This window comes from Nannospalax galili, unplaced genomic scaffold, assembly GCF_000622305.1.
Source record: "Nannospalax galili isolate Female #2095 unplaced genomic scaffold, S.galili_v1.0 scaffold1736, whole genome shotgun sequence".
In the NCBI taxonomy this organism is placed as follows: Eukaryota; Metazoa; Chordata; class Mammalia; order Rodentia; family Spalacidae; genus Nannospalax; species Nannospalax galili.
In genome coordinates, this window is record NW_008338645.1 from 583894 (window position 1) to 603233 (window position 19340).

The window sequence follows — 19340 nt, forward strand, 5'->3', positions numbered from 1 at the left end:
AAAGAAAGAAAGAAAGAAAGAGAAAAAGGATGGGAGGGAGAGAGGGAAGGAAAGAAAACAGCTAAAGCTAAAACTATTCTTAGACTATTTTTGCATTTCTCTGTCTGGTGAGAAGCTTACATATGTAGCTCTAATACCTCGGGCCATGGGTGACTAACCCTTACCACTCCCTGCCAGACCACACTAGAGCATCCTTTAATAGCTAATATCCCTGACCCTAAGCGCCAAATAAACACTCAAAACTGAGTGCTCTCATGCTTTTCTTCTTTGAACTCTTTGTGTGTTACAATTATTTGTGTGTGTGTGTGTGTGTGTGTGTGTGTGTGTGCATGCAGAAGCATGCCTGTGGAGAATTGCAAGAGTTGGCTCTTTCCTTCCACCATGGTTGGTTCTGGGGAATCAAATTCAGGTCATCAGGTTTGGTGGCAAGCACCTTTACCTGCTGAGCCATCTTGTCGGCCTCTGTCTTCTCTCTTTTTCCTCTTATTTCTCTCTATCCCTCCCTTGTTTGTGCTCAAACTCAAACTCATAGTCTCAAGCACTCTAGGCAAACATTTTACCAGTCAGCTATACCCCTAGCCCTACTTCCTTGAATTATTTTTAAAAATTGATTTATTTATATTTTATGTGTGTGTTTTATCTGCATGTATGTAAGTGCACCATGTACATGCAATGTCTGTGGAGGCCAGAAGAGGGTGTCAGATCCCCTGGAACTGGAGTTACAGATGGTTGTTAGCCACCACACGGGTGCTGGGAACCAAACCCAGGTACTCTGCAAGGGCAGCCAATGCTCTTAACCATTGGGCCAGCTCTGTAGTCCCCTTCCTTGAATTCTTGCAACAACTGTGTGAGACAGAAGTTATTAAGAAAGAGATAATTGGGGCTGGAGAGATGGCTCAGGGGTTAAGAACATTGCTCTTGCAGAGGACCCGGGTTCGATTCCCAGCACCCACATGGTGGTTACAAACCGCCCTTAACTCCAGTTCAGAGGAATCTGAATCCCTGTTCTGACCTCCACAGCATTGCATGACACGGGTGCACTCACATGCAGGCAATACACTCATACATATAAAATAATAAATAAAACATTTTAAAAAATAAAAAAGAGATAATTGAGTACTCAGCTTAAGAAAGAGATAATTGAGGATTGGAGGAGATGACTCATTGGTTAGAGCACTTGCCATGAATTAATAAGGACTTGAGTTCAAATCCTGATCACCCATATAAACAGCCAGGCATGGCTTCATGTGCCTGTGATTCCGTAATGGGGCTGGGCAGAGTCAGGCTGATTCCCAGAGCTCTCTAGCCACAAGCCTCTGGCTCCCTGAGAGACTCTGTCTCAAGGCCATAAGGTAGAGGGTGATAGAAGACACCTGATGTCTTTCTCTGGACTCCATGTGCATTCAAACCTGCACACTCACATGCATGTACCACACACGCATGCACCCCACATATACAAAGTGTATGGCTCAGAGGTCACCCAGCCATAAGGATCAGACACAGGATTTGAACCCAGTTCTCTGTATCACTGGATAGTGGTTATTTGCTGTGCCTCTTTCCTTCATTGAGCCCATGTAGGCAAGCAAGTCTCAAATGTGGGAGGAAGGCTGTTCCTAGTTACATCATTGGTTCAGCAGCAGAGTCAGCCTTGGGTCCAAACAGGTGCTGAGATAATCCCAGCAGGGCACCCCTCCTGCTGATTCTCAGAGGGAGATGTTGATTTTGAGAGAGTTATAACTGTTGTCCACAGTTTCCAGGGTGCTGGCGTGCTATCTTGGTTTGTGCATTTTGGTTTGTTTGTTTTGAGACACGGTAGCCCAAGCTAGCGGGGAACTCACTATGTAGACCAGGTAGGCCTCCATCTCACAGAGACTGCTGCCTCTGCCTCTCAAGTGTGGTGTGTGCTTTTTTTTTTTTTTTTAGGGGTGTTTTGTTTCATTATTTTGAGACAGGGTCTCTTGTAACCTAGGCTGGCCTCAAACTCACTATGTGGTTGTGGATGACCTTGAACTCCAGGTCCTCCTGCCTGCACCTCCCTGGTACTGAGATGGCAGGCATGCACAACCCTATCTGGTTTATGCTGGAGATAGAACCTAGGGCTGTGTGTACACCAGGCTAGCCCTTTACCCACTAAGCCCCCAGCCCAAGCCTTTGACTTATGTCTTACTCCAGATTTGGGGAAGGCAAGTGTGACAGTCCACAGGGCTTGTCCATACCCAGGTGAGCCCAGCACTTCCCCAGGGATCCTGCCTCATATCCTCACATCAAAATCTCCTAATGCCAGCTGCCTGAAAACCCCACAGCAAGAACAGACTCTTTTGTGTCTAAAACAGGCCCTGAGGGAGGCTCAGGTTCCACCCAGACCCTCAGGATCTGCCTCATTCTTTCTTCCTGTCAGTCATTCGTCACTGTCTATCTGCTGCCTCTGGGGCCTGTGCCCTGCCAGGGTCACACACGCGCGTACTGGTGTTGACCCAGTTATGGCAACAGGAACTTGGCCTCCAGTTGTCCCAGCAGAATCTTAGCTAAATGGACAGGAAAACATAACGTGGTGCTCACAGAGGATGGGGTGGTGCACACCTCTAATCGAGGGAGGTGTAGGCAGGAGTTCAAGGTCATCCTCAACCACAAAGTGAGTTTGAGGCCAGCCTGGGCTAAATGAGATCCTGTCTAAAAAGCAAAACAAGGGCCAGCCATGGTACATGGCTTTAATTCCAGCACTTGAGCTCCAGGCCAGCTAGGGCTGCATATTGAGATCTTGTCTCAGAACAAAAAAAAAAATGAGAGGCTAGTGAGAAGGCTGAGATGATAAAGTGCTTGCTGCATAAGCATTAGGACCTGAGTTCAAATCCACAGCACCCATGTAAAAAGAGGGGCATGCCTGCAAGTGCCTGTAACCCTAGCGTTTTGGAGCCAAAACTAGAAGCTCCCCGAGAGCTCACTGGCCAGTCAGTGTAGTGGAAACAGCAAGCTTCAGGTTCACTGTGAGACCCTGTCTCAAGGCAATAAGGTAGAGAGGGTCAGAAAGGACATCTGATGTCTTACATGCAACACATATAAACCAGGACCAACAAGAGGGCTCAGCTGGTATAGGAGCTTGCAGCCAAGCCTGATGACTGAGTTCAGTTCCCAGGACCTACAGAGTAGATGGAGAGAATCAAAAGTAATCTAGACCTGGCATGGTGTCACTCACCAGAACTCAGGAAACAGAGGCAGATGGACCTCTGTGAGATCGAGGTCAGTCTGATCTACATAGTGAGTGAGTTCCAGGCAGCTAGGGCTACAAGGAAATCCTGTCTCAAAAGGAAAGAAGGAAGGAAAGAAGGAAGGAAGGAAGGAAGGAAGGAAGGTATTTCATATCCATGGGTTTGAAAGAGTTCACACACAAAAAAATTAAATATAATGAACAGATTTTAAATACCCTAAAATGCATAATTAGCACATCACACATTTACACACACCCACACACACACACACCCCACACACACAGAGCAGAGGAAGTTTGTAGGAAATACAACCACAGAACCACAGTTCTGAGCCTGTCGCCCCCGCAGTCCCATGGCAGGCAGGCAAGGGGGTTACATGCACAGGCCCACAGGGGCTTCCTCTGACACACACTGGAGGCGTGGGAATGAGCCTGGGAGACAGGGGCAGCAATGACTCAGGAGGCCTGCGTGGGGGCAGCAGAGGAGGGAGGGCGGGCAGGAGGCCAGTCCATGTGCTTCCCATTACAGGCCTGGGAACTGAGACCGGAGCTGGCGGGACAAGGGGACCCAGTCATTCTTCCCAGCTCTGCCAAGACAGGAACTGCAGAGCACTCATGTGAGGCTACAAGGTGGAACTTGGCTCAGAACCACAGCAATCCTGAGCCAAGTTGGCCAGGTGTTCATTTGTCCTCCCTGCAGGAACCCTGGAACGGTTTTCAGGAGAGACTAAAGCACAGCTCAGAGAGCCAAAGTTATGTGTCCCAGGTCACACAGCTAGGAAATAATAAAGTTAAGATTCTAGCCTCGTGAGTGTTTAACCTGGGCTCTTGTTTGTCAGTTAGATGCTGGGATGTTACCATGTGGTCCCCAAGCAGAGGGGGCGCTACATACAAGATTGGCCTGCTCTGGTTTTGTGGATACATGAAAAGATAACTGTTGGCTCGGTATGAAGTTGCATGCCTATAGAAGCAAGAGGATCTTGAGGTCCTGTCATCCCAGCACTCAGGAGGCTGAGACAGGAGGATGGCTGTGAGTTTGAGTTCTAAACCAGCTGTGTATTTACTCCTACAATTTGTAAGCCTTGTGGTTTATCTCAACAAACACACCATTCTTCAAATGTGATTCATTTAAGGAATTGGAATCCTGCAACTTTCCACGTGTGTGCCAATGATTACATTACAGTTGTATTATTTATTTTAAGGCCCTGAAAGATGGCTCAGTGGGTAAAGGAGCTTGCTGCCAAGCCTAATGACCATAGTTCAATCCCCAAAACCCAGTCTGGGCTACATAGCTAAAACAAAGTTTGAGGCTGTATCTCAGTTGGTAGAGTTCACAGAGCCTGGGTTATATCCCTAGCTCTACATAAACTAGGTGTGGTGGCCCATGCCTGTGATCCTAAAAGGTCACCCTTTTATTTTATTTTTGAGTTTTGAGACAGGGTTTCATGTAGCCCAGACTGGCCTCAAATTCTATATGTACCCTGGGATGATCTTGAACTCCTGATCCTCCTGCCTTCACCTCTTGAGTTCTGGGATCACAGGTGAGTACCACCGGACCTAATTTATGTGGTGCTGTGGTTGGAACCCAGGGCTTTGTGCATGCTAGGTGAGCATTCTACCAACTGAAACACAGTCCTAGAACTTGTGTTTTAAAAACATTTTTAATTACTTTAGTACTTATTTATTTTCTGTGTGCCACAGTGGTGTGTGTGTGTGTGTGTAGGTCAGAGCATAACTTTTAAGAGTTGTTTCTTTCCACTGGGTCCCAAGGTTGAACACAGATCTTGAGGCTCAGTAGCAAACACCTTTACCCACTTTGCCATCTCCCCAGTCCCTGGATGAAGTATTTTTGTTGTAAATATTTCCCTCTCTGACTGGCTGCATCTGTGGAGGCAGAGCCTCTGGACACATGACAGGGATGATCCTGTTTGTTTACAGCCTGCCAGACACTGGAGCGTTCACTCAGTTGGTTGTGGTGATATCCCCAGTGCTCAGGAGGCTGAGGCAGGAAGATGGCTATGATTTTGAGGTCATCCTGGCTACAAAGTAAGTTTCAAGCCAGCTGTGACTATATATATAGCAAAACCTGCCTTTTACCCAGAGTTGGAGAGATAGGTCAGAGGTTAAGAGCCCTGGCTGCTCTTACAGAGGACCTGTATTCAGTTCCTAGCACCCACATGGTAGCTAACAAATATCTGTGAAGTCCAGTTCTGGGGATCTGATGCCTTCTTCTGGCCCCTGAGGACATTGTGTGACATGTGCAATTACATACACGCAGGCAAAACACACGTAAAAAAATATAAAAATAAATGCAATTTTTGAAAAAACATAAAATTACAGAGAGAGGGAGAGAGAGAGAGAGAGAGAGAGAGAGAGAGAGAACAAATAAGTAAGTGCAGTTTTTCAAAAAGCTAAGAAAGTAAAAAGCACATCTGGGTTGCTGGGATGATGAGGACCGGTCAAATAGTGCATCCCAGCTCTGTGTGTGTTGTTGCATCTGTTCACATCTGATGCTGAGCTTAGTGCCAGCTGTACAATCCCACACTGGCCATCTCTACAACCCTCCCCCTACCCATGAAGTCCATCTGGTCCCTCACTGGCCACTGAGCCCTCAACCGAGAACAGTGGCTGTCAGTAATTGCTCAAGCTGCGTGATTAATTAGAGCTGCTGAATATGCAAATTAGCTGGGGGCTTTCCCAGTAGCCACCTGGGTGCTGGCAATGCTGTAGGGTAAACCAGCAGATCTGAGCTCCAACCGGAATTCCCTCCTTGCACCTTTGTCAATTAACCTAAAATTTACAGGTCAGGAACTCAGGGCTGATTAAAACATTCTCATTAAGCTATATAGTACTCATCCCTTCTCTCCAAAACAAGCCTGGGGGATGGGGGTGGCACTGCAAAAGCAACAAGGAAGATTTGCACTCAGACTCAGGGGGTAGAGATGTGGCTCAGTGGGTAGGGCACTTGCCTAGAGTGGATGAGGCCCTGGGACCTATCCCCAGCACCCCAGAAACTGGACATGGTAGTGCACAATCCAACCTCTGGCACCTGGCAGGTGGAGGCAGTAGGACCAGTCCAAGGTCATCCTCAGCTACATAGTGACTTTGAGGCCAGTCTGGGCTACAAGAGACCCTGCCTGCCTCAAGGGAGGGAGGGGGAGAAAGAGAGAGAGACAGAGACAGAGAGGGAGGGAGCACCTGGGCAGTTTATGGAAGACTCAGTTTCTGTCCTGACTCTTTGACGGGCTGTGATAATCAAGAAAAAAAATGTTAGGACTTGTGCTCAAGCAGTAGGGCCACTTGTCTAGCATGTACAACAGCCCTGGTTTCCATCCCCAACACCACATAAAACCAGTCACGCGGTGCATGCCTGTGCTCTCAGCACTTGAGAGGTGGAGGCAGGAGGATCAGGATTTCAAGGACATCCTCAGCTACAAAGAAAGTTCAAGGTCAGCCTGGAATACATGAGACTCTACCTCAAAATGAAATAAAAGCTAGGCATGGTGGCACATGCCTTTAATGCCAGCACTCTGGAGGCAGAAACAAGTGGATCTCTGTGAGATTGAGGCCAGCCTGGTCTACATAGTGAGTTCCAGGCCAGCTGGGGCTACAAGGAGACCCTGTCTCAAAAAGACAAACAAAAACCACATAAAATAAAATAGAGAATATATTTGAAATGGGGTGTTATTTTGTCTTTTTTACTATTGTTTGTGTATATGTGTGTATTAGTCACTTTTCTGTTGCTGTGATAGAAACACTGATCCAAGCAATTTATAGAAGGAAGAGTTTATTTGAGCTTACTGTTCCAGGAGAATTACAGCCCGTCATGGCAGGGAGGCAGGTGGTGGCTGGAGGTGGCTAGAGCAGGAGCAGCAAAAGCTAAGCTCTCACATCATCACACAGGCACAGGAAGCAAGAGAGCAACTGGAGATCTGGCAAGGCTTAAGAACTCTGTAAGCCCACCCCAGTGATGTGCTTCCTCCAGGATGGCCATACCTTCTAAAACCTCCCAAAACAGCGTCACCATGTGGGGACAAAATGTCCAAGTACTCGGAGCCTATGGGGGACATTTTCATTTAAACCATCACAATGTGTTTGCATGCTCACGTGTTTGTAGTGCATGTGTGTGCTGCTGCGGTTCCTCAGGAGCTCCTCCCTTACCCCCTTGCCAGCTTGTTTTCTGAGACAGGGTCTCCCATTAGCCTGAAGATTGCTGATTAGATAAGGCTGACTGTCCAGTGAGCCCCAGAGTTCATTCCATTTGTCTCTACATCCCCAGAGCTGGGATTGCAAGCCTGTACTATCATGCTTAGCTATTTTTCATGTGGGCTTTGGGGGACTGAACTCAGGTCCTCATGCTTGCAAGCCAAGCACTTTACTGGTTCCGCTATCACCCCAGCTTATTTTTTTTACTATTTATTTCAAATTTACATTTATGAGTGCTTTGTCTGCATGTTTGTAAGTGCACTGTTTCATGCAATGCCTGCAGAAGCCAGAACAAGGCATCTGATCCCCTGGAACTGGAGTTAAGGATGGAACTGAACTGCCATGTTGGTGCTGGGAACCAAACCCGAGTCCTCTGCAAGAGCAGCTAGTGTTCTTAACCACTGACCTCAGCAAGAGCAGTCAGTGTTCTTAACCACTGAGCTATCTCTCTGGCCCTATTTATTGCTCTTTGAAACAGAGTCTCATATAACCCATGCTGGCCTCAAACAGAATATGTAGTTGAGGATTACTATGAATTTCTGATCCTCCTGCCTCTACCTTCCAAATGCTGGGATGATAGGCATGTGCCACCACACCTAGTTTATCCCATGCTGGTGATGAACCCAGGGCTTCCCTGCATGGTACGCAAGCAACTGAGCAACATCCCCAGTTCCAGAAAATTTTCTGGTCGTGATTCCATAAACAAAACTGGGCGTGGTGGCGCATGCCTTTAATCCCAGCACTCGGGAGGCAGAGGCAGGAGGATCTCTGTGAGTTTAAGACCAGCCTGGTCTACATAGTGAGTTCCAGGACAGCTGGGACTACAGGGAGACCCTGTCTCAAAAAAGACAAAAAAACCTCCAAAAAACCCCAATACAGCACAATAACTATTCGCACAGCATTTACACTGTGCATTATTTACTTTTCTGTTGCTTCAAGCAGATACAGGAAGCAGAGAGCAACTGAAAATTTAGCAAGGCTTAAGAACCTTCAAAGCCTTCCCCAAGTGATGTGATGTCTAAATAACTGGAGCCTATGGGGGACACTGTCATTCAAACCACCACATTCCACTCCCTGGCCCCCATAGTGTCATGGCCATATAAAATACAAAATGCATATTTAATCCATCTACAAATGTCTCTGTTGTCTTTATCCGTCTCAATTACTAGTCAAAAGCCCAGAGTCCAAAGTCTTGTCTGAGAATTAAGGCAATGTCACAACTGTAAACCCCTGTAAAATCAAAAGACAAATTACCTACTTCCAACAAACAGCGGGACTGAATACACATTCTCCTTCCAAAAGGAAAGAATAGGGGCATACCAAAGAAATACTGGACCAAAACAAGACTGAAACCCAGCAGGGCAGACACCAAATTCTGCAGCTCCATGTCCAACTTCTGGGACTTTACTTCCAAAGGGGTTAAATGACTCAACTCTTCCAGATTTTCTGTGTAAAACATAAATCTCTCTCTTGAGCTGGTACCATTCCCTGTATGTAGCTCTCCTTGGTAGATGTTTTACAGTTCTAGCATCTCCAGCATCTTGGGGTCTCCACTGCCAACCAGGCTTCTCCTTCGCAGCTTCACACAAGGGCCTCTCAAGAGCCTCTTGACCTCTCAGAGCCTTCTTTATGCAGGGATGTTCCTGCTACACTGCCTGGCCTCTGTGGCTGTCTGAAACTGGAGAGGAAGAACTGATGACCCCTTCACTCTTGCATCTTTCATACCTCTAAAGTCAGCATCATGTTAACAACACTGACAAGTCCAGCTGCTAGCCTGGGATGGACCCTGGCCTGCTTCACCCACATTGGCATCTTTCGTCCATACAGTTTTCTAGGAACAGGAATCTCTTTAGGTTTTTTTCCTTTCACAAGTTGGAGGCTTAGCTGGGTGTGGTCTTGCCCTGAGGTATTCTTTCCAGTGTTGAAGTGAAATCTACAGGTCTCCTCTTAATGGCTCTAATCTCCTTATCCAAAAAAGCCATTCCATCAGCACAGGCCTCAGCTCCAACACTAATCTTCCTAGTGTTCTTTTTCAATCCAAACTGTACATTTTGCATTTCTTTTTGCCCCATTTTCTCTTTCACAGCAAATTTGCATAATAATCACCTTTAGTAGCCACCATCATTTCTGCATTAGAGTATTTTGAAATTTCCTCACCAAAAAAATTAGTCCATTACTTTTCAACTTAGCCTTAGGCAAGCTCTTAGAGTGTGTGGGCAGACATCAGCCAGATGCTTTGCCAAAATGTCTCAGTTACTGCTTACATTCTGATTTCTCCTTGGAGCTACTTTTATCTCAGCACTACTTTCTTCCAGGCTCCTACTAGAATGGCCTGTTAAGCTCTGCTTACTGCATTCAGCAGCATTTCTAACACAAACTTCCAAAATCTTCCACATTCCTCCAAAAACTCATATGGTCAGGTTCTTCACAATAGAACCCCACTCCTGGTACCAACTTCTGTATTAGTTACTTTTCTGTTGCTGTGATAAAAAACCATAACCAAGGCAACTTATAGAAGAAAGAGTTTATTTGGCTTATGATTCCAGAGGGATTAGAGTCCATAATGGCAGAAGGGGCATGGTGACAGAGGTGGCCAGAGCAGAAAGCTGATCACATCTTCAAGCAGGCATGGGAAGCAGAAGGTCACTGGAAATCTGGCAAGGCTTAAAAACTCTCAAAGCCTGCCCCCAGTGACATGATATACAAATACTTAGAGCCTAGGGGAACATTGTCATTCAAACCATCACACACTGAACAAGATATTATAATCCACCAAAGCAGGAATTCTTTATCTGATTTTAGTTCTTTGTGGTGCTGAGAATGAAACTCAAAGACTTGTGTATGCCAGACAAATGCTCTATCACTGAGACATGTTCCTAGGATCCTAAGCATGTGCTCTATCTCTGAACCATGGCCCCAGTCACTCACTGGGAGATTCTAGGTAGGTGCTCTATCACTGAGCCACATCCCCAGTCCCTCACTGGGAAATTCTGGGATAACACTCTACCTATGAGCTCTTTATCATCTATCTATCTATCTATCTATCTATCTATCTATCTATCTATCTATCTATCTCTATCTATCATCTATCTATCTATCTATCTATCAATCTATCTATCTGTCTTGATTGTTTCTTCATTGATGTGACAAAACACTCTGACCAATACCAACTTGGGGAGGAAAGGGTTTATTTGTCTTACATCTCCCAGGTCACAGTTCATCAGGGAGCCCAAGGTAGGAACTCAGGTCAGGAACCTGGAAGCAGGAGCTGGAGCACAGGCCGTGGAAGAATGCTGCTTACTGGCTTGCTCCCCTGGCCCCTGCTCAGCCTGCTTTCTTATGCAACATAGGCCCACCTGCCCAGGGGTGGCACCACCCACAGTGGGCTTGGCCCTCCCACATCACTCAGCCATCAAGAAGGTGCCCCATGGACATGGCCACAGGCCAGACCAATGAAGGCAATTCCCTAATTGAGACTCCCTAAACCCAGGTGTGTCAAGTTGACACTAAAGCTATCCAGCACTCTATCATCTATCTATCTATCATCTATCTATCTATCTATCTATCTATCTATCTATCTATCATCTATCTACACATCCATCCATTTATCTATCAATCTATCATCTATTTATTTACTTATTTTGAGATAGGGTCTCACTATGTAATCCTGGCTGGCCTGGGACTCTTTATGTAGACCAGGCTGGCCTCACACTCACAGAGATCCACCTGCTTCTTCTTCCTGCATGCTAGGATTAAGGTCTGCCCTACTATGCAGGGCCAATTTTTAAAAATATTTTATTTATTATTTTTATATTTTTATGTGTATGCATAAAATGTGGGTAAGTGCACCTGTGTCATGCAATGCCCGCGGAAGACAGAAGAGGCTGTTGGATCCCCTGGAACTGGAGTTATGAACAGTTGTTAGCTGCCATGTGGGTGCTAGGATTCAAACCCGGGTCTTCTGCAAGAGCATTCAGTGTTCTTAACCGCTGAGCCATCTCTCCAGACCCAGGGCCAATTTTTAAAAATTGTAGATATTCGGGGGGGGAGAGAGGGAGGGAGAGAGAGGGAGGGAGAGAGAGAGAGAGAGGGGGAGGGAGAGAGAGAGAGAGAGAGAGACAGAGAGACAGAGAGAGACAGAGAGAGAGAATACTGTGTCTGTGCAGTATTGGGGAATTAATTCTCTCCTTTGACCATGTGTGTCCCAGGGATCAAACTCTGGTCATCAGGCTTGGCAGCAACTTTACATGCTCCTCCCCCAGCCCTTTGATTCCACTTGTAACAAATGTCCAGAAGAAGTGAATCTATAGAAACAGAAAACTGGCTGTCTAGGGATGGAATTGGAAGGAATAAATAACTGGTTATAGATATAGGATGAAGTATCCTAAAATGGTGGTGATAGTACAAGTTTGAATTTACCGAAAACCATTTAATTGTGTATTCCAAATGAGTGAATTATATGGCACGCAAATTATAACTCCACAAAGCTCTTTTTAAAAACCTCAATCCAATATCGAACCCTCAATTCGACTCACTGCAAATCCTCACTTATCTCAACTGGTTCCCTAATGACTGACTGCAAACTGGTCACACTCAGCCTCCTTCCCCGATTATTCTACCTGTGGGTCCTACAGTGACTGATAGGATGTAGCCCAGGCTGGCCTCGAGCTCGTAATCCTCCTGCCTCGGTCTCTTAAGTGCTGGGATCACAGGCGTGTGCTTGGTCTGAAGTTCACTCCTTTTTAATTTTGAGAATTTATTTTATTTATTTTAAATTTATTTTGTGTATTTTATTTTATGACTGTTTTGCCTGCATGTTAGTATACCATGTGTGTGCAATGCCCAGAGTCCAGAAAATGGCATCAGATCCCCTGGAACTGGCATTGCAGATGGTTGTTAGCTGCCATGTGGGTGCTGAGAACTGAACCAGGGTCCTCTTCAAGAGCAGCCGCATTCTTACCCACTGAGCCAGCTCCACAGACCATGTTTTTTTGCTTTGAGACAAAGTCTCATTATGCTGGCCTCGTCTCACAGCGATACACCGGCCTCTGCCTCCTGAGTGCTGGAAGCAAAGGCATGTGCCACCAGGAGAAAAACAGACAGGAGCACAGTTCCTTAGTTTATTCTCAGACTTAAGTTGCCAATTTTGCCCTATGGCCTTCGGTTGTTGTTGGGGGTGGGGGCTGGTGGATGGGGGAGAGCTGAGATCTTTCTGGAATCTCTCATATCCCAGTCTTCCTTCAGAGGAAGCAGGTTAAACAGACCACAGAGGGGGCCCATTCCCCTGTTCATACAGACTCCACTGATAAATAGGGCAGCACCTCTAAGGACCCTGATTCATACCGACCGTCTTGGTTCCCGCAACCATCTGGTGTGGCAGGTGAGCCTGAGGACCTGGGGGTGGGGAGACATAATGGGAGTGCAGAGCAAGGGGGAGGCAGAAGATAGGCACAGCTCAGGGGAGGGAGTCTCACTCCCACCCCACTTCGCCAAGTGGGACTAGGAATGGGTGAAAGCGGTCCCGGCCAGGGGTGAGGGTGAGGAGGTGTCCAGTGCTTAACTATGGGGAAAGGTTAGCACCTAAGAGTGTGATGGGAAATGACAAGTTGGGAGGCTTTCATCAGCTCTGAGTTAGAAGCTCACTGCATAGGTTTCTGGAGGAGGCAGTGGATAGCTGGATGGAGGGATGTGGGGAAGGAGGCAGTGGATGGGTGGATGGAGGGATTTGGGAAGGAGCTCACCTGGAGAGGGGAGCTGAACTCCCCATTCCCACCCCCCCCCTGCATACCCCTGGCTCCTGATAAATAGAACAGTCTCAAAACCTCAGCACCAAAAGCACCCCTAATTGGGGCTCCCCTCAATGTCCTTCCCGCTTCCAAAACTCTCAGCTACTAAAGCAGACAGGGCCAAGTTCAAAGCCAAACTTCTGGTTCGTCTGGCCGAAGTCAATGGGGGCTACATCCCACAAAGGCAGGAAGCCTGCATGAGAAGAGCTGAGTTCAAAGATGGTCTTCGCCTGTCCCTTCCGGAGCTGGTCATGGGAAGGTATGGGGGGGCGTTATAAAGAGGGTAAGCACATGCTTCACCTCCCCACCCTAGCCAGGCCCCATTCTTTACCCGGCAGCCATCGTGGGAAACCTTGATGGTGGCTGGTGTTGTATGGTTGAAAGACAATGCCTCCCTATTGGTCCCCAGGAAGCGGATGGAGCGCCCATGATCACCCACAGCTTCGTCCAGCCAGGCCACAGAGTTCTGGCAGGTGTATATGAACCTTTGGTGAGCTGTGGCACTCAGCAATTTCAGGAAGTTGAGCTGGACAATGTTCACTGGGGAGCCATCAGCGTCCACATAGGAGAACTGTGGTAGGACAAGGCACAGGAGGGGCCTCTATCAGCCTTGTCTGCTGGTGCTGAGGAAGATACCTCCCAGATCCCTGTCCTCCTGTCACACCTGACACCGCTACACATCTCAGGTAGCCCAGGCTGGCCTGGAACTCACTATGTAGCCAAGGATGACCCTGAACTCCTGATCCTCCTGCATCTACCTCCCAAGTGTTGGAATGACAGGTGTGTATCACTATACCTAGTTTATTTGGTGCTAAGGATAGAGCCCAGGGCCTGGTGGATAAGTGGGTATCCTATCTGCCTGTCCTCTTTACCTTGCCCCTCCCCTCTAAATTCCCACATGGATTCCCACCAATTTTAATGCCACTCTCCAGGTCAGTCTCTTGCACCCACCTTCTTCCCTCTCCGAAAGGTACTATACCAGTCTCCAGGCTTTTCTTTGGACCAGGAGGCCAATTTCACCTGAGGGAGGATGGAGGTCACTGAGGTGTGCTCTGGGCACCCACCCATGTCAGCATCTCCCTCTTTCTTTTTCTAAAAATATTTATTATTTTATTTATGTGTATGAGTGTATTGCTTGCATGTGTTTAAGTGCACCTGTGTTGTGCAATGCCCACAGAGGTCAGAAGAGGACATTGGCTTCCCTGGAACTAGAGTTTCCAACTGTTGTTAGCTGACATGTGGGTGCTGAGAAATTGAACCCAGGTCTTCTACAAGAACAGCCAGTGCTCTGACTCCTGAGCCATCGCTCCAGCCCCATCATCTTCCTCTTTTTACTGGATGCTATTGACCACGGATGCGGTAGGTCGTGCCCTCGGAGGGGTACCATGAGAGGCTGGTAGATAATCACCCTAGTTCCTTTGCCTCCACGTGACACAACTCCCAGGGACCTGCACCACAGTGACATCCGGAGATTCCCAGGGTAACTGAGCTCTTGTCCTTCAATTCTACCATTTCTCCCCACAATCCCACCTCAGGGTGACTGGGACAGAACCTAGGGCCTTGAACATGCTCAGGGGCTCCCGGCAGAAGGCTAGGGAATGGAACCCAGGGGACCACGCATGCTCAGAAAATGCTCTGGGGCGCGGGGGAGACACGGGGACAGCCTTAGGAATCCGTGCATACTCAGCAAGGGCTGTTGAATGGAACCTAGGAACCCAGGCATGCTCATTGCTGAACTGGACTCCAGTGCCTCACGCGTGCTCTACTTGCGCTCTATGGCTGAGCTGCACGTGCAGCTCCAGGCTTGGTTTTTGGGTCCTGTACTGCACAGCAGCGCTTGGCATAGGGCGCTGTATGTGTGTTACTGAAGGCAGGACAAGGTCCCACAGGTGGCGGGAGATGAGGGGCCCGGGAGGGGGCAGGACCAGCTCCTTCACTCACGGTTTCAAACTTCTTATCCGGGTAGAGACAAGTCTCTCCTCCCGCGGTGAAGTTGCAGAAAACCTTGAAGGCATCCAGCGCACAGCCCTGATTGGGGTCAATCCAGTATTCCCCTGCCGCAGAGCCAGGCCCCACGAGTCAGAGGATGAGTCCCTGGGGTCCTTTTGCCCTTCCCGGGAGGACCCTGGCCTCACCATCCTGCAGGTGTGGGTGGTTGAGATGCAGCTCCCGGCACACGAGGCCGGGGTGCTCGGCCGTGCCTAGGGGTTTCTGCAACTGCTCCAGCTCCAGGCTCAGGGAGTTGAGCGAGGCCACCACCTCCTCCAGGCCACCCTCCAGGGCGTCTAGCACTGAGCGGCGCCTGCGCAGGCCATGCAGCTCCGCAGGGGGACCCTGGGCCCGTGTGGGGGTGGGAATGGAAGAGAGAAAAAGAGGCAGAGAGACACGACAGACAGACATGGGAGGCAGAGGGATACAGAAGGAGGGAGGAAGAGGGAGAGGAGAGAAACAGTGGCATATGTGTTGAGACAGAGTTGGGTGAAAAGTGATGGACAGGCAGGGAGGGAGTGACAGGATGGGGTAGACATACCCAGTGAGGTAAGAGCCATCCAGCACCTCCAAGGTACCCCCTCTGTCACCTCCCCTGAGCCCAGCCACTCTTGCAAGTTTCTTTGACTTTTATTTTATGTGTATGACTGTTTTGCCTGCATGTATATAAGTACACCTATGTCATGCAATGCCTAGGAAGCCAGAAGAGAGCATCCCATTCTCTGGAACTGGAGTTGCAGATGGTTGTTAGCTGCCATGTGGGTGCTGGAAACCAAACTTAGGTCCTCTGCAAAAGCAGCTAGTGCTTTTAACTGCTGAGCTAGCTCTCCAGCCTCCCCACCCACCCCCAAAGTTTATTGTTGTTCGTTTTTTTGTTTTTAAGTCAGTGTCTAACCTAGTCCAGGCTGTCCTCGAACTCACTATGTAGCCCAGGATAACCTTGAATTCCTGATCCTTCTGCCTCCACCTCACCCCTGGTCTATGCAGTGCTGGGGATGGACGCCAGGGTTTTTCACATGCTGGGTGTGTGTCCTGCCAACTCAGATCCAGCCCCAGCCCCAGCCCCTTCTCCTTGGACATTCAAGGAACTGTCCTCCTCAGTCAGAGACTGGAACACTTGGCTGAGTTCTGGGGAACTCAATGGGAGCACCCCAAACCCAGTCCCTGCCCTCCCCCAGATTCTGGGAACTCACTGGGGGTCCAGGAGGGCCTGCTGGTCCAGTATCTCCACGAGGACCTAAAGAGCCCTGTGAGGAGAAGTTACTTTGTTTGAACTGTCTGTGGGCACCTGGTCCTACCAACACAAGCATGTGCATGCACAGACACATGCACCCACACGTACATGCACACACACACATGATCACACAGTACATATGCACATGCATGCACAGACATACATATGTACACATGCACACACAGTCCACACATTCATACATATGTACGTGCACACACATTTACACATACACACATGCATACATGTGCATGTTTTCCCAGCACGTGCCCATATATACAACGTGCATGCACATGCATAGGGCCCAGGGAAAGGCTGTCTGTGTTGAGCACTAAGCCTAAGTTGTGAGTCTCCTTCCAGTGTTCCCACATCTAAGAAATCAATTCCTTAGCATCTCTGGCAAGCTGCAATTTGCTTGGCTAACTTGTTGTCTTTCACAGCAGTTTATAAAAATGCCTCTCACCAATGGGTGCCATCTTAGATTTGATGGAATGGAACAGCAGGTTCCATGACAGGAAGGGAGGGAGGGAGGGAGGGAGGGAGGGAATGGGGGAGGGAGGGAACGAGGGAGGGCAGGTGGAGGCTGGGAGGGGGAGGGGAGGGGGCAGGTGGGGAGCTGGACATGGAAGTCCAGGGGGGCATTGCTACTCACCGGGGACCCCTTAGAGCCTTTCTGTCCCAGAGGGCCCTGTGGGCAGAGATAGGTGATGCTGGGGTCCTGGCCCAACTGGCCATGGTGACCCCCATCCCACAAATGTCCCCAAACTTACAGCTGCACCTGGGGGTCCAGGGTGACCTAAAGAGCCAGTGGGACCACGGAGACCCTGGAAAATGGCCATCAGGGTCAGCCCTGTTGCCCAGACACCATCTAGATATCCCTCCACCCTTCAAAAAACAGCCCAGGACGTACACAAGCTCTTAACTCACATAGAGACCCCCTAGCCTCCCCCATCACCTCCCAACCACTGGTCTCCAGTTACAGTCCTCCCATCTCCTCAGTCTTCCTCATCCCAGACCTAGGTTTCCCAAACTGCTCCCATCCAAACCAGCCCCCCTTGAACATTTTTCTCCCCATGGGCACAGGACAAACACTCACAGGGTCTCCCTGGGGGCCTGGAGGGCCCTGCACACCTGGCAGCCCCCGATCACCTTTCTCCCCGGCCTCCCCAGGAGGACCGATAAGACCTATCAGCCCGATGTGGCCCTGGAGGACAAAGGCATGTGAGGGGGACAATGTGGAGGGGGGGAGACACTGGGAGATTTTTCTCTTGGAGTCTCAGGGGGATGAGTTTGGGGGAACAGAAGATACCACACTCTCCCAGCCTCTGGCCAAGGCAGGGGAGAAAGGGGTGGGAGACGTAGGGAACAACAGAGCGAGGCAGGCTTACCTTCTCCCCCTTGAGTCCAGCGTCACCCTTCAGCCCTGGGAGGCCAGATGGCCCCTGGGAGAAAACCAAGGTCAGCATGTGATCCTCTGAAAGCTCAGGGGCCAACTGCATGATGGGAAGGGCTACTGGGGAATCACCTGGGTTTCAAATGCTAAAGACCAAGACCAGGGGCATGGGGCAGTGGATCAATGACCAGACAAGATGGTCAGGGTAGACTATCAAGATGAAGGTCAGGGGGGCTGGAGAGATGGCTCAGTGATTAAGAGCACTGGCTGTTCTTGCAGAGGACCCAGGTTCGATTCCCAGCACCCACATGGTGGCAAACAGCCACCCATAACTCCAGTTCCAGGGAATCCGATGCCCTCTCTGACCTCTGTGGACATTTCATGACACAGGTGCACTCACATGCAGGCAGTACACATAATATAAAAATAATTTTTTTTGGTCTTTTTGAGACAGGGTCTCCCTGTAGCCCCAGCTGTCCTGGAACTCACTATGTAGATCAGGCTGGCCTTGAACTCACAGAGATCCTCCTGCCTCTGCCTCCCAAGTTCTGGGATTAAAGTCGTATACCACCTCACCCAGCTTAAAAATAATTTTTAAAAATTTAAAAAATATGTAGGTCAGGGTAGACCATCAAGATGGGGTCAGGATAGAAGTCAGGATTGGGTCAGGGTTAGCGTGGGCTGGTTTTGAGGGTCTACATAGACCATGAAGATGAAGGCCACTGGGGAGCGGTGTAGACCGTCAGTGTGAGGGTCAGTGTGGGGGTCAGTGTGGGGGGTCAGTGTGGGGGGTAGGTGTAGATCATGAATATGAGGGTCCCAATAGGATTTAGGACAGGTAGATGGCAGTGAGGGGCCAACTTGTGTGATCCGTGCCAGTGCCTGCCCGGTGGCCCCCATGCTAGCGTGGACCACAGGGTTAGAAAATTCTCTTACCAGGGGGCCTGGAGGGCCCATAAGCCCAGAGGGTCCCAGGGGGCCTGGTTCACCCTAAAGAGGACACATAACAGGGGTGTTTGTTCCCCACCAGCACCCAGTATGGATGTTCCCACTGACCATGATGAGGTTCCAAGGCAGGATCCCCTCCCCATCTTCCACCCCACTCACCACAGGGCCGGGAATCCCTGGAAGACCATCAGGCCCGACGCGCCCAGGGGGCCCTCGAGCTCCAATGGGACCTGTCCTGCCTGGGGGTCCATCAGGACCTGTGTCTCCCTGAAATAGACAGGGTTGGAGAAGGCCATCAATGGGGCCTGACCTCTGGCTGGAATCTCAGAGAGGGGACAGCATGGTCCTTCATCTGGTCCAGCCACTGGTGGGGGGTAGCCATGTGGCACAGGGACCTGTCCCCAGGGGGTGATGCTCACCTTGGCCCCTTTCTCTCCCTCTCTGCCCTCTGGACCCATGCGACCGGGGGGACCCTGAGGAGAGAAAGAATGTGAAGATCTGTCTGCAGAGTGAGGTGTGGGGTCCAGCTAGATGGATCAGCAGGCAAAGAAGGTTGCAGCCAAGGCTGATGACCTGAGTTCG

At 49.3% G+C, this 19340-nt stretch overlaps 1 protein-coding gene across 2 annotated transcripts in view; it reads right to left on the bottom strand.

Moving 5' to 3' along the window:
• Nucleotides 1-12517: 12517 nt before the first annotated feature.
• Col5a3 (collagen type V alpha 3 chain) overlaps nucleotides 12518-19340 on the bottom strand; it is a 53365-nt gene continuing 46542 nt past the window's right edge. For both annotated transcript variants that reach the window (XM_029563563.1, XM_008833203.2), the window contains exons 55-67: nucleotides 19178-19231; nucleotides 18918-19025; nucleotides 18747-18800; nucleotides 17806-17859; nucleotides 17514-17621; nucleotides 17188-17241; nucleotides 17070-17105; nucleotides 16380-16433; nucleotides 15333-15531; nucleotides 15139-15251; nucleotides 14149-14217; nucleotides 13529-13768; nucleotides 12518-13442 (exon numbers count right to left, since the gene is read on the bottom strand). In XM_029563563.1, coding sequence (XP_029419423.1) covers nucleotides 13296-13442; nucleotides 13529-13768; nucleotides 14149-14217; nucleotides 15139-15251; nucleotides 15333-15531; nucleotides 16380-16433; nucleotides 17070-17105; nucleotides 17188-17241; nucleotides 17514-17621; nucleotides 17806-17859; nucleotides 18747-18800; nucleotides 18918-19025; nucleotides 19178-19231 — 1290 coding nt within the window. In that variant the 3' untranslated portion in view covers nucleotides 12518-13295. The remainder of the gene's footprint in view (nucleotides 13443-13528; nucleotides 13769-14148; nucleotides 14218-15138; nucleotides 15252-15332; nucleotides 15532-16379; nucleotides 16434-17069; nucleotides 17106-17187; nucleotides 17242-17513; nucleotides 17622-17805; nucleotides 17860-18746; nucleotides 18801-18917; nucleotides 19026-19177; nucleotides 19232-19340) is intronic.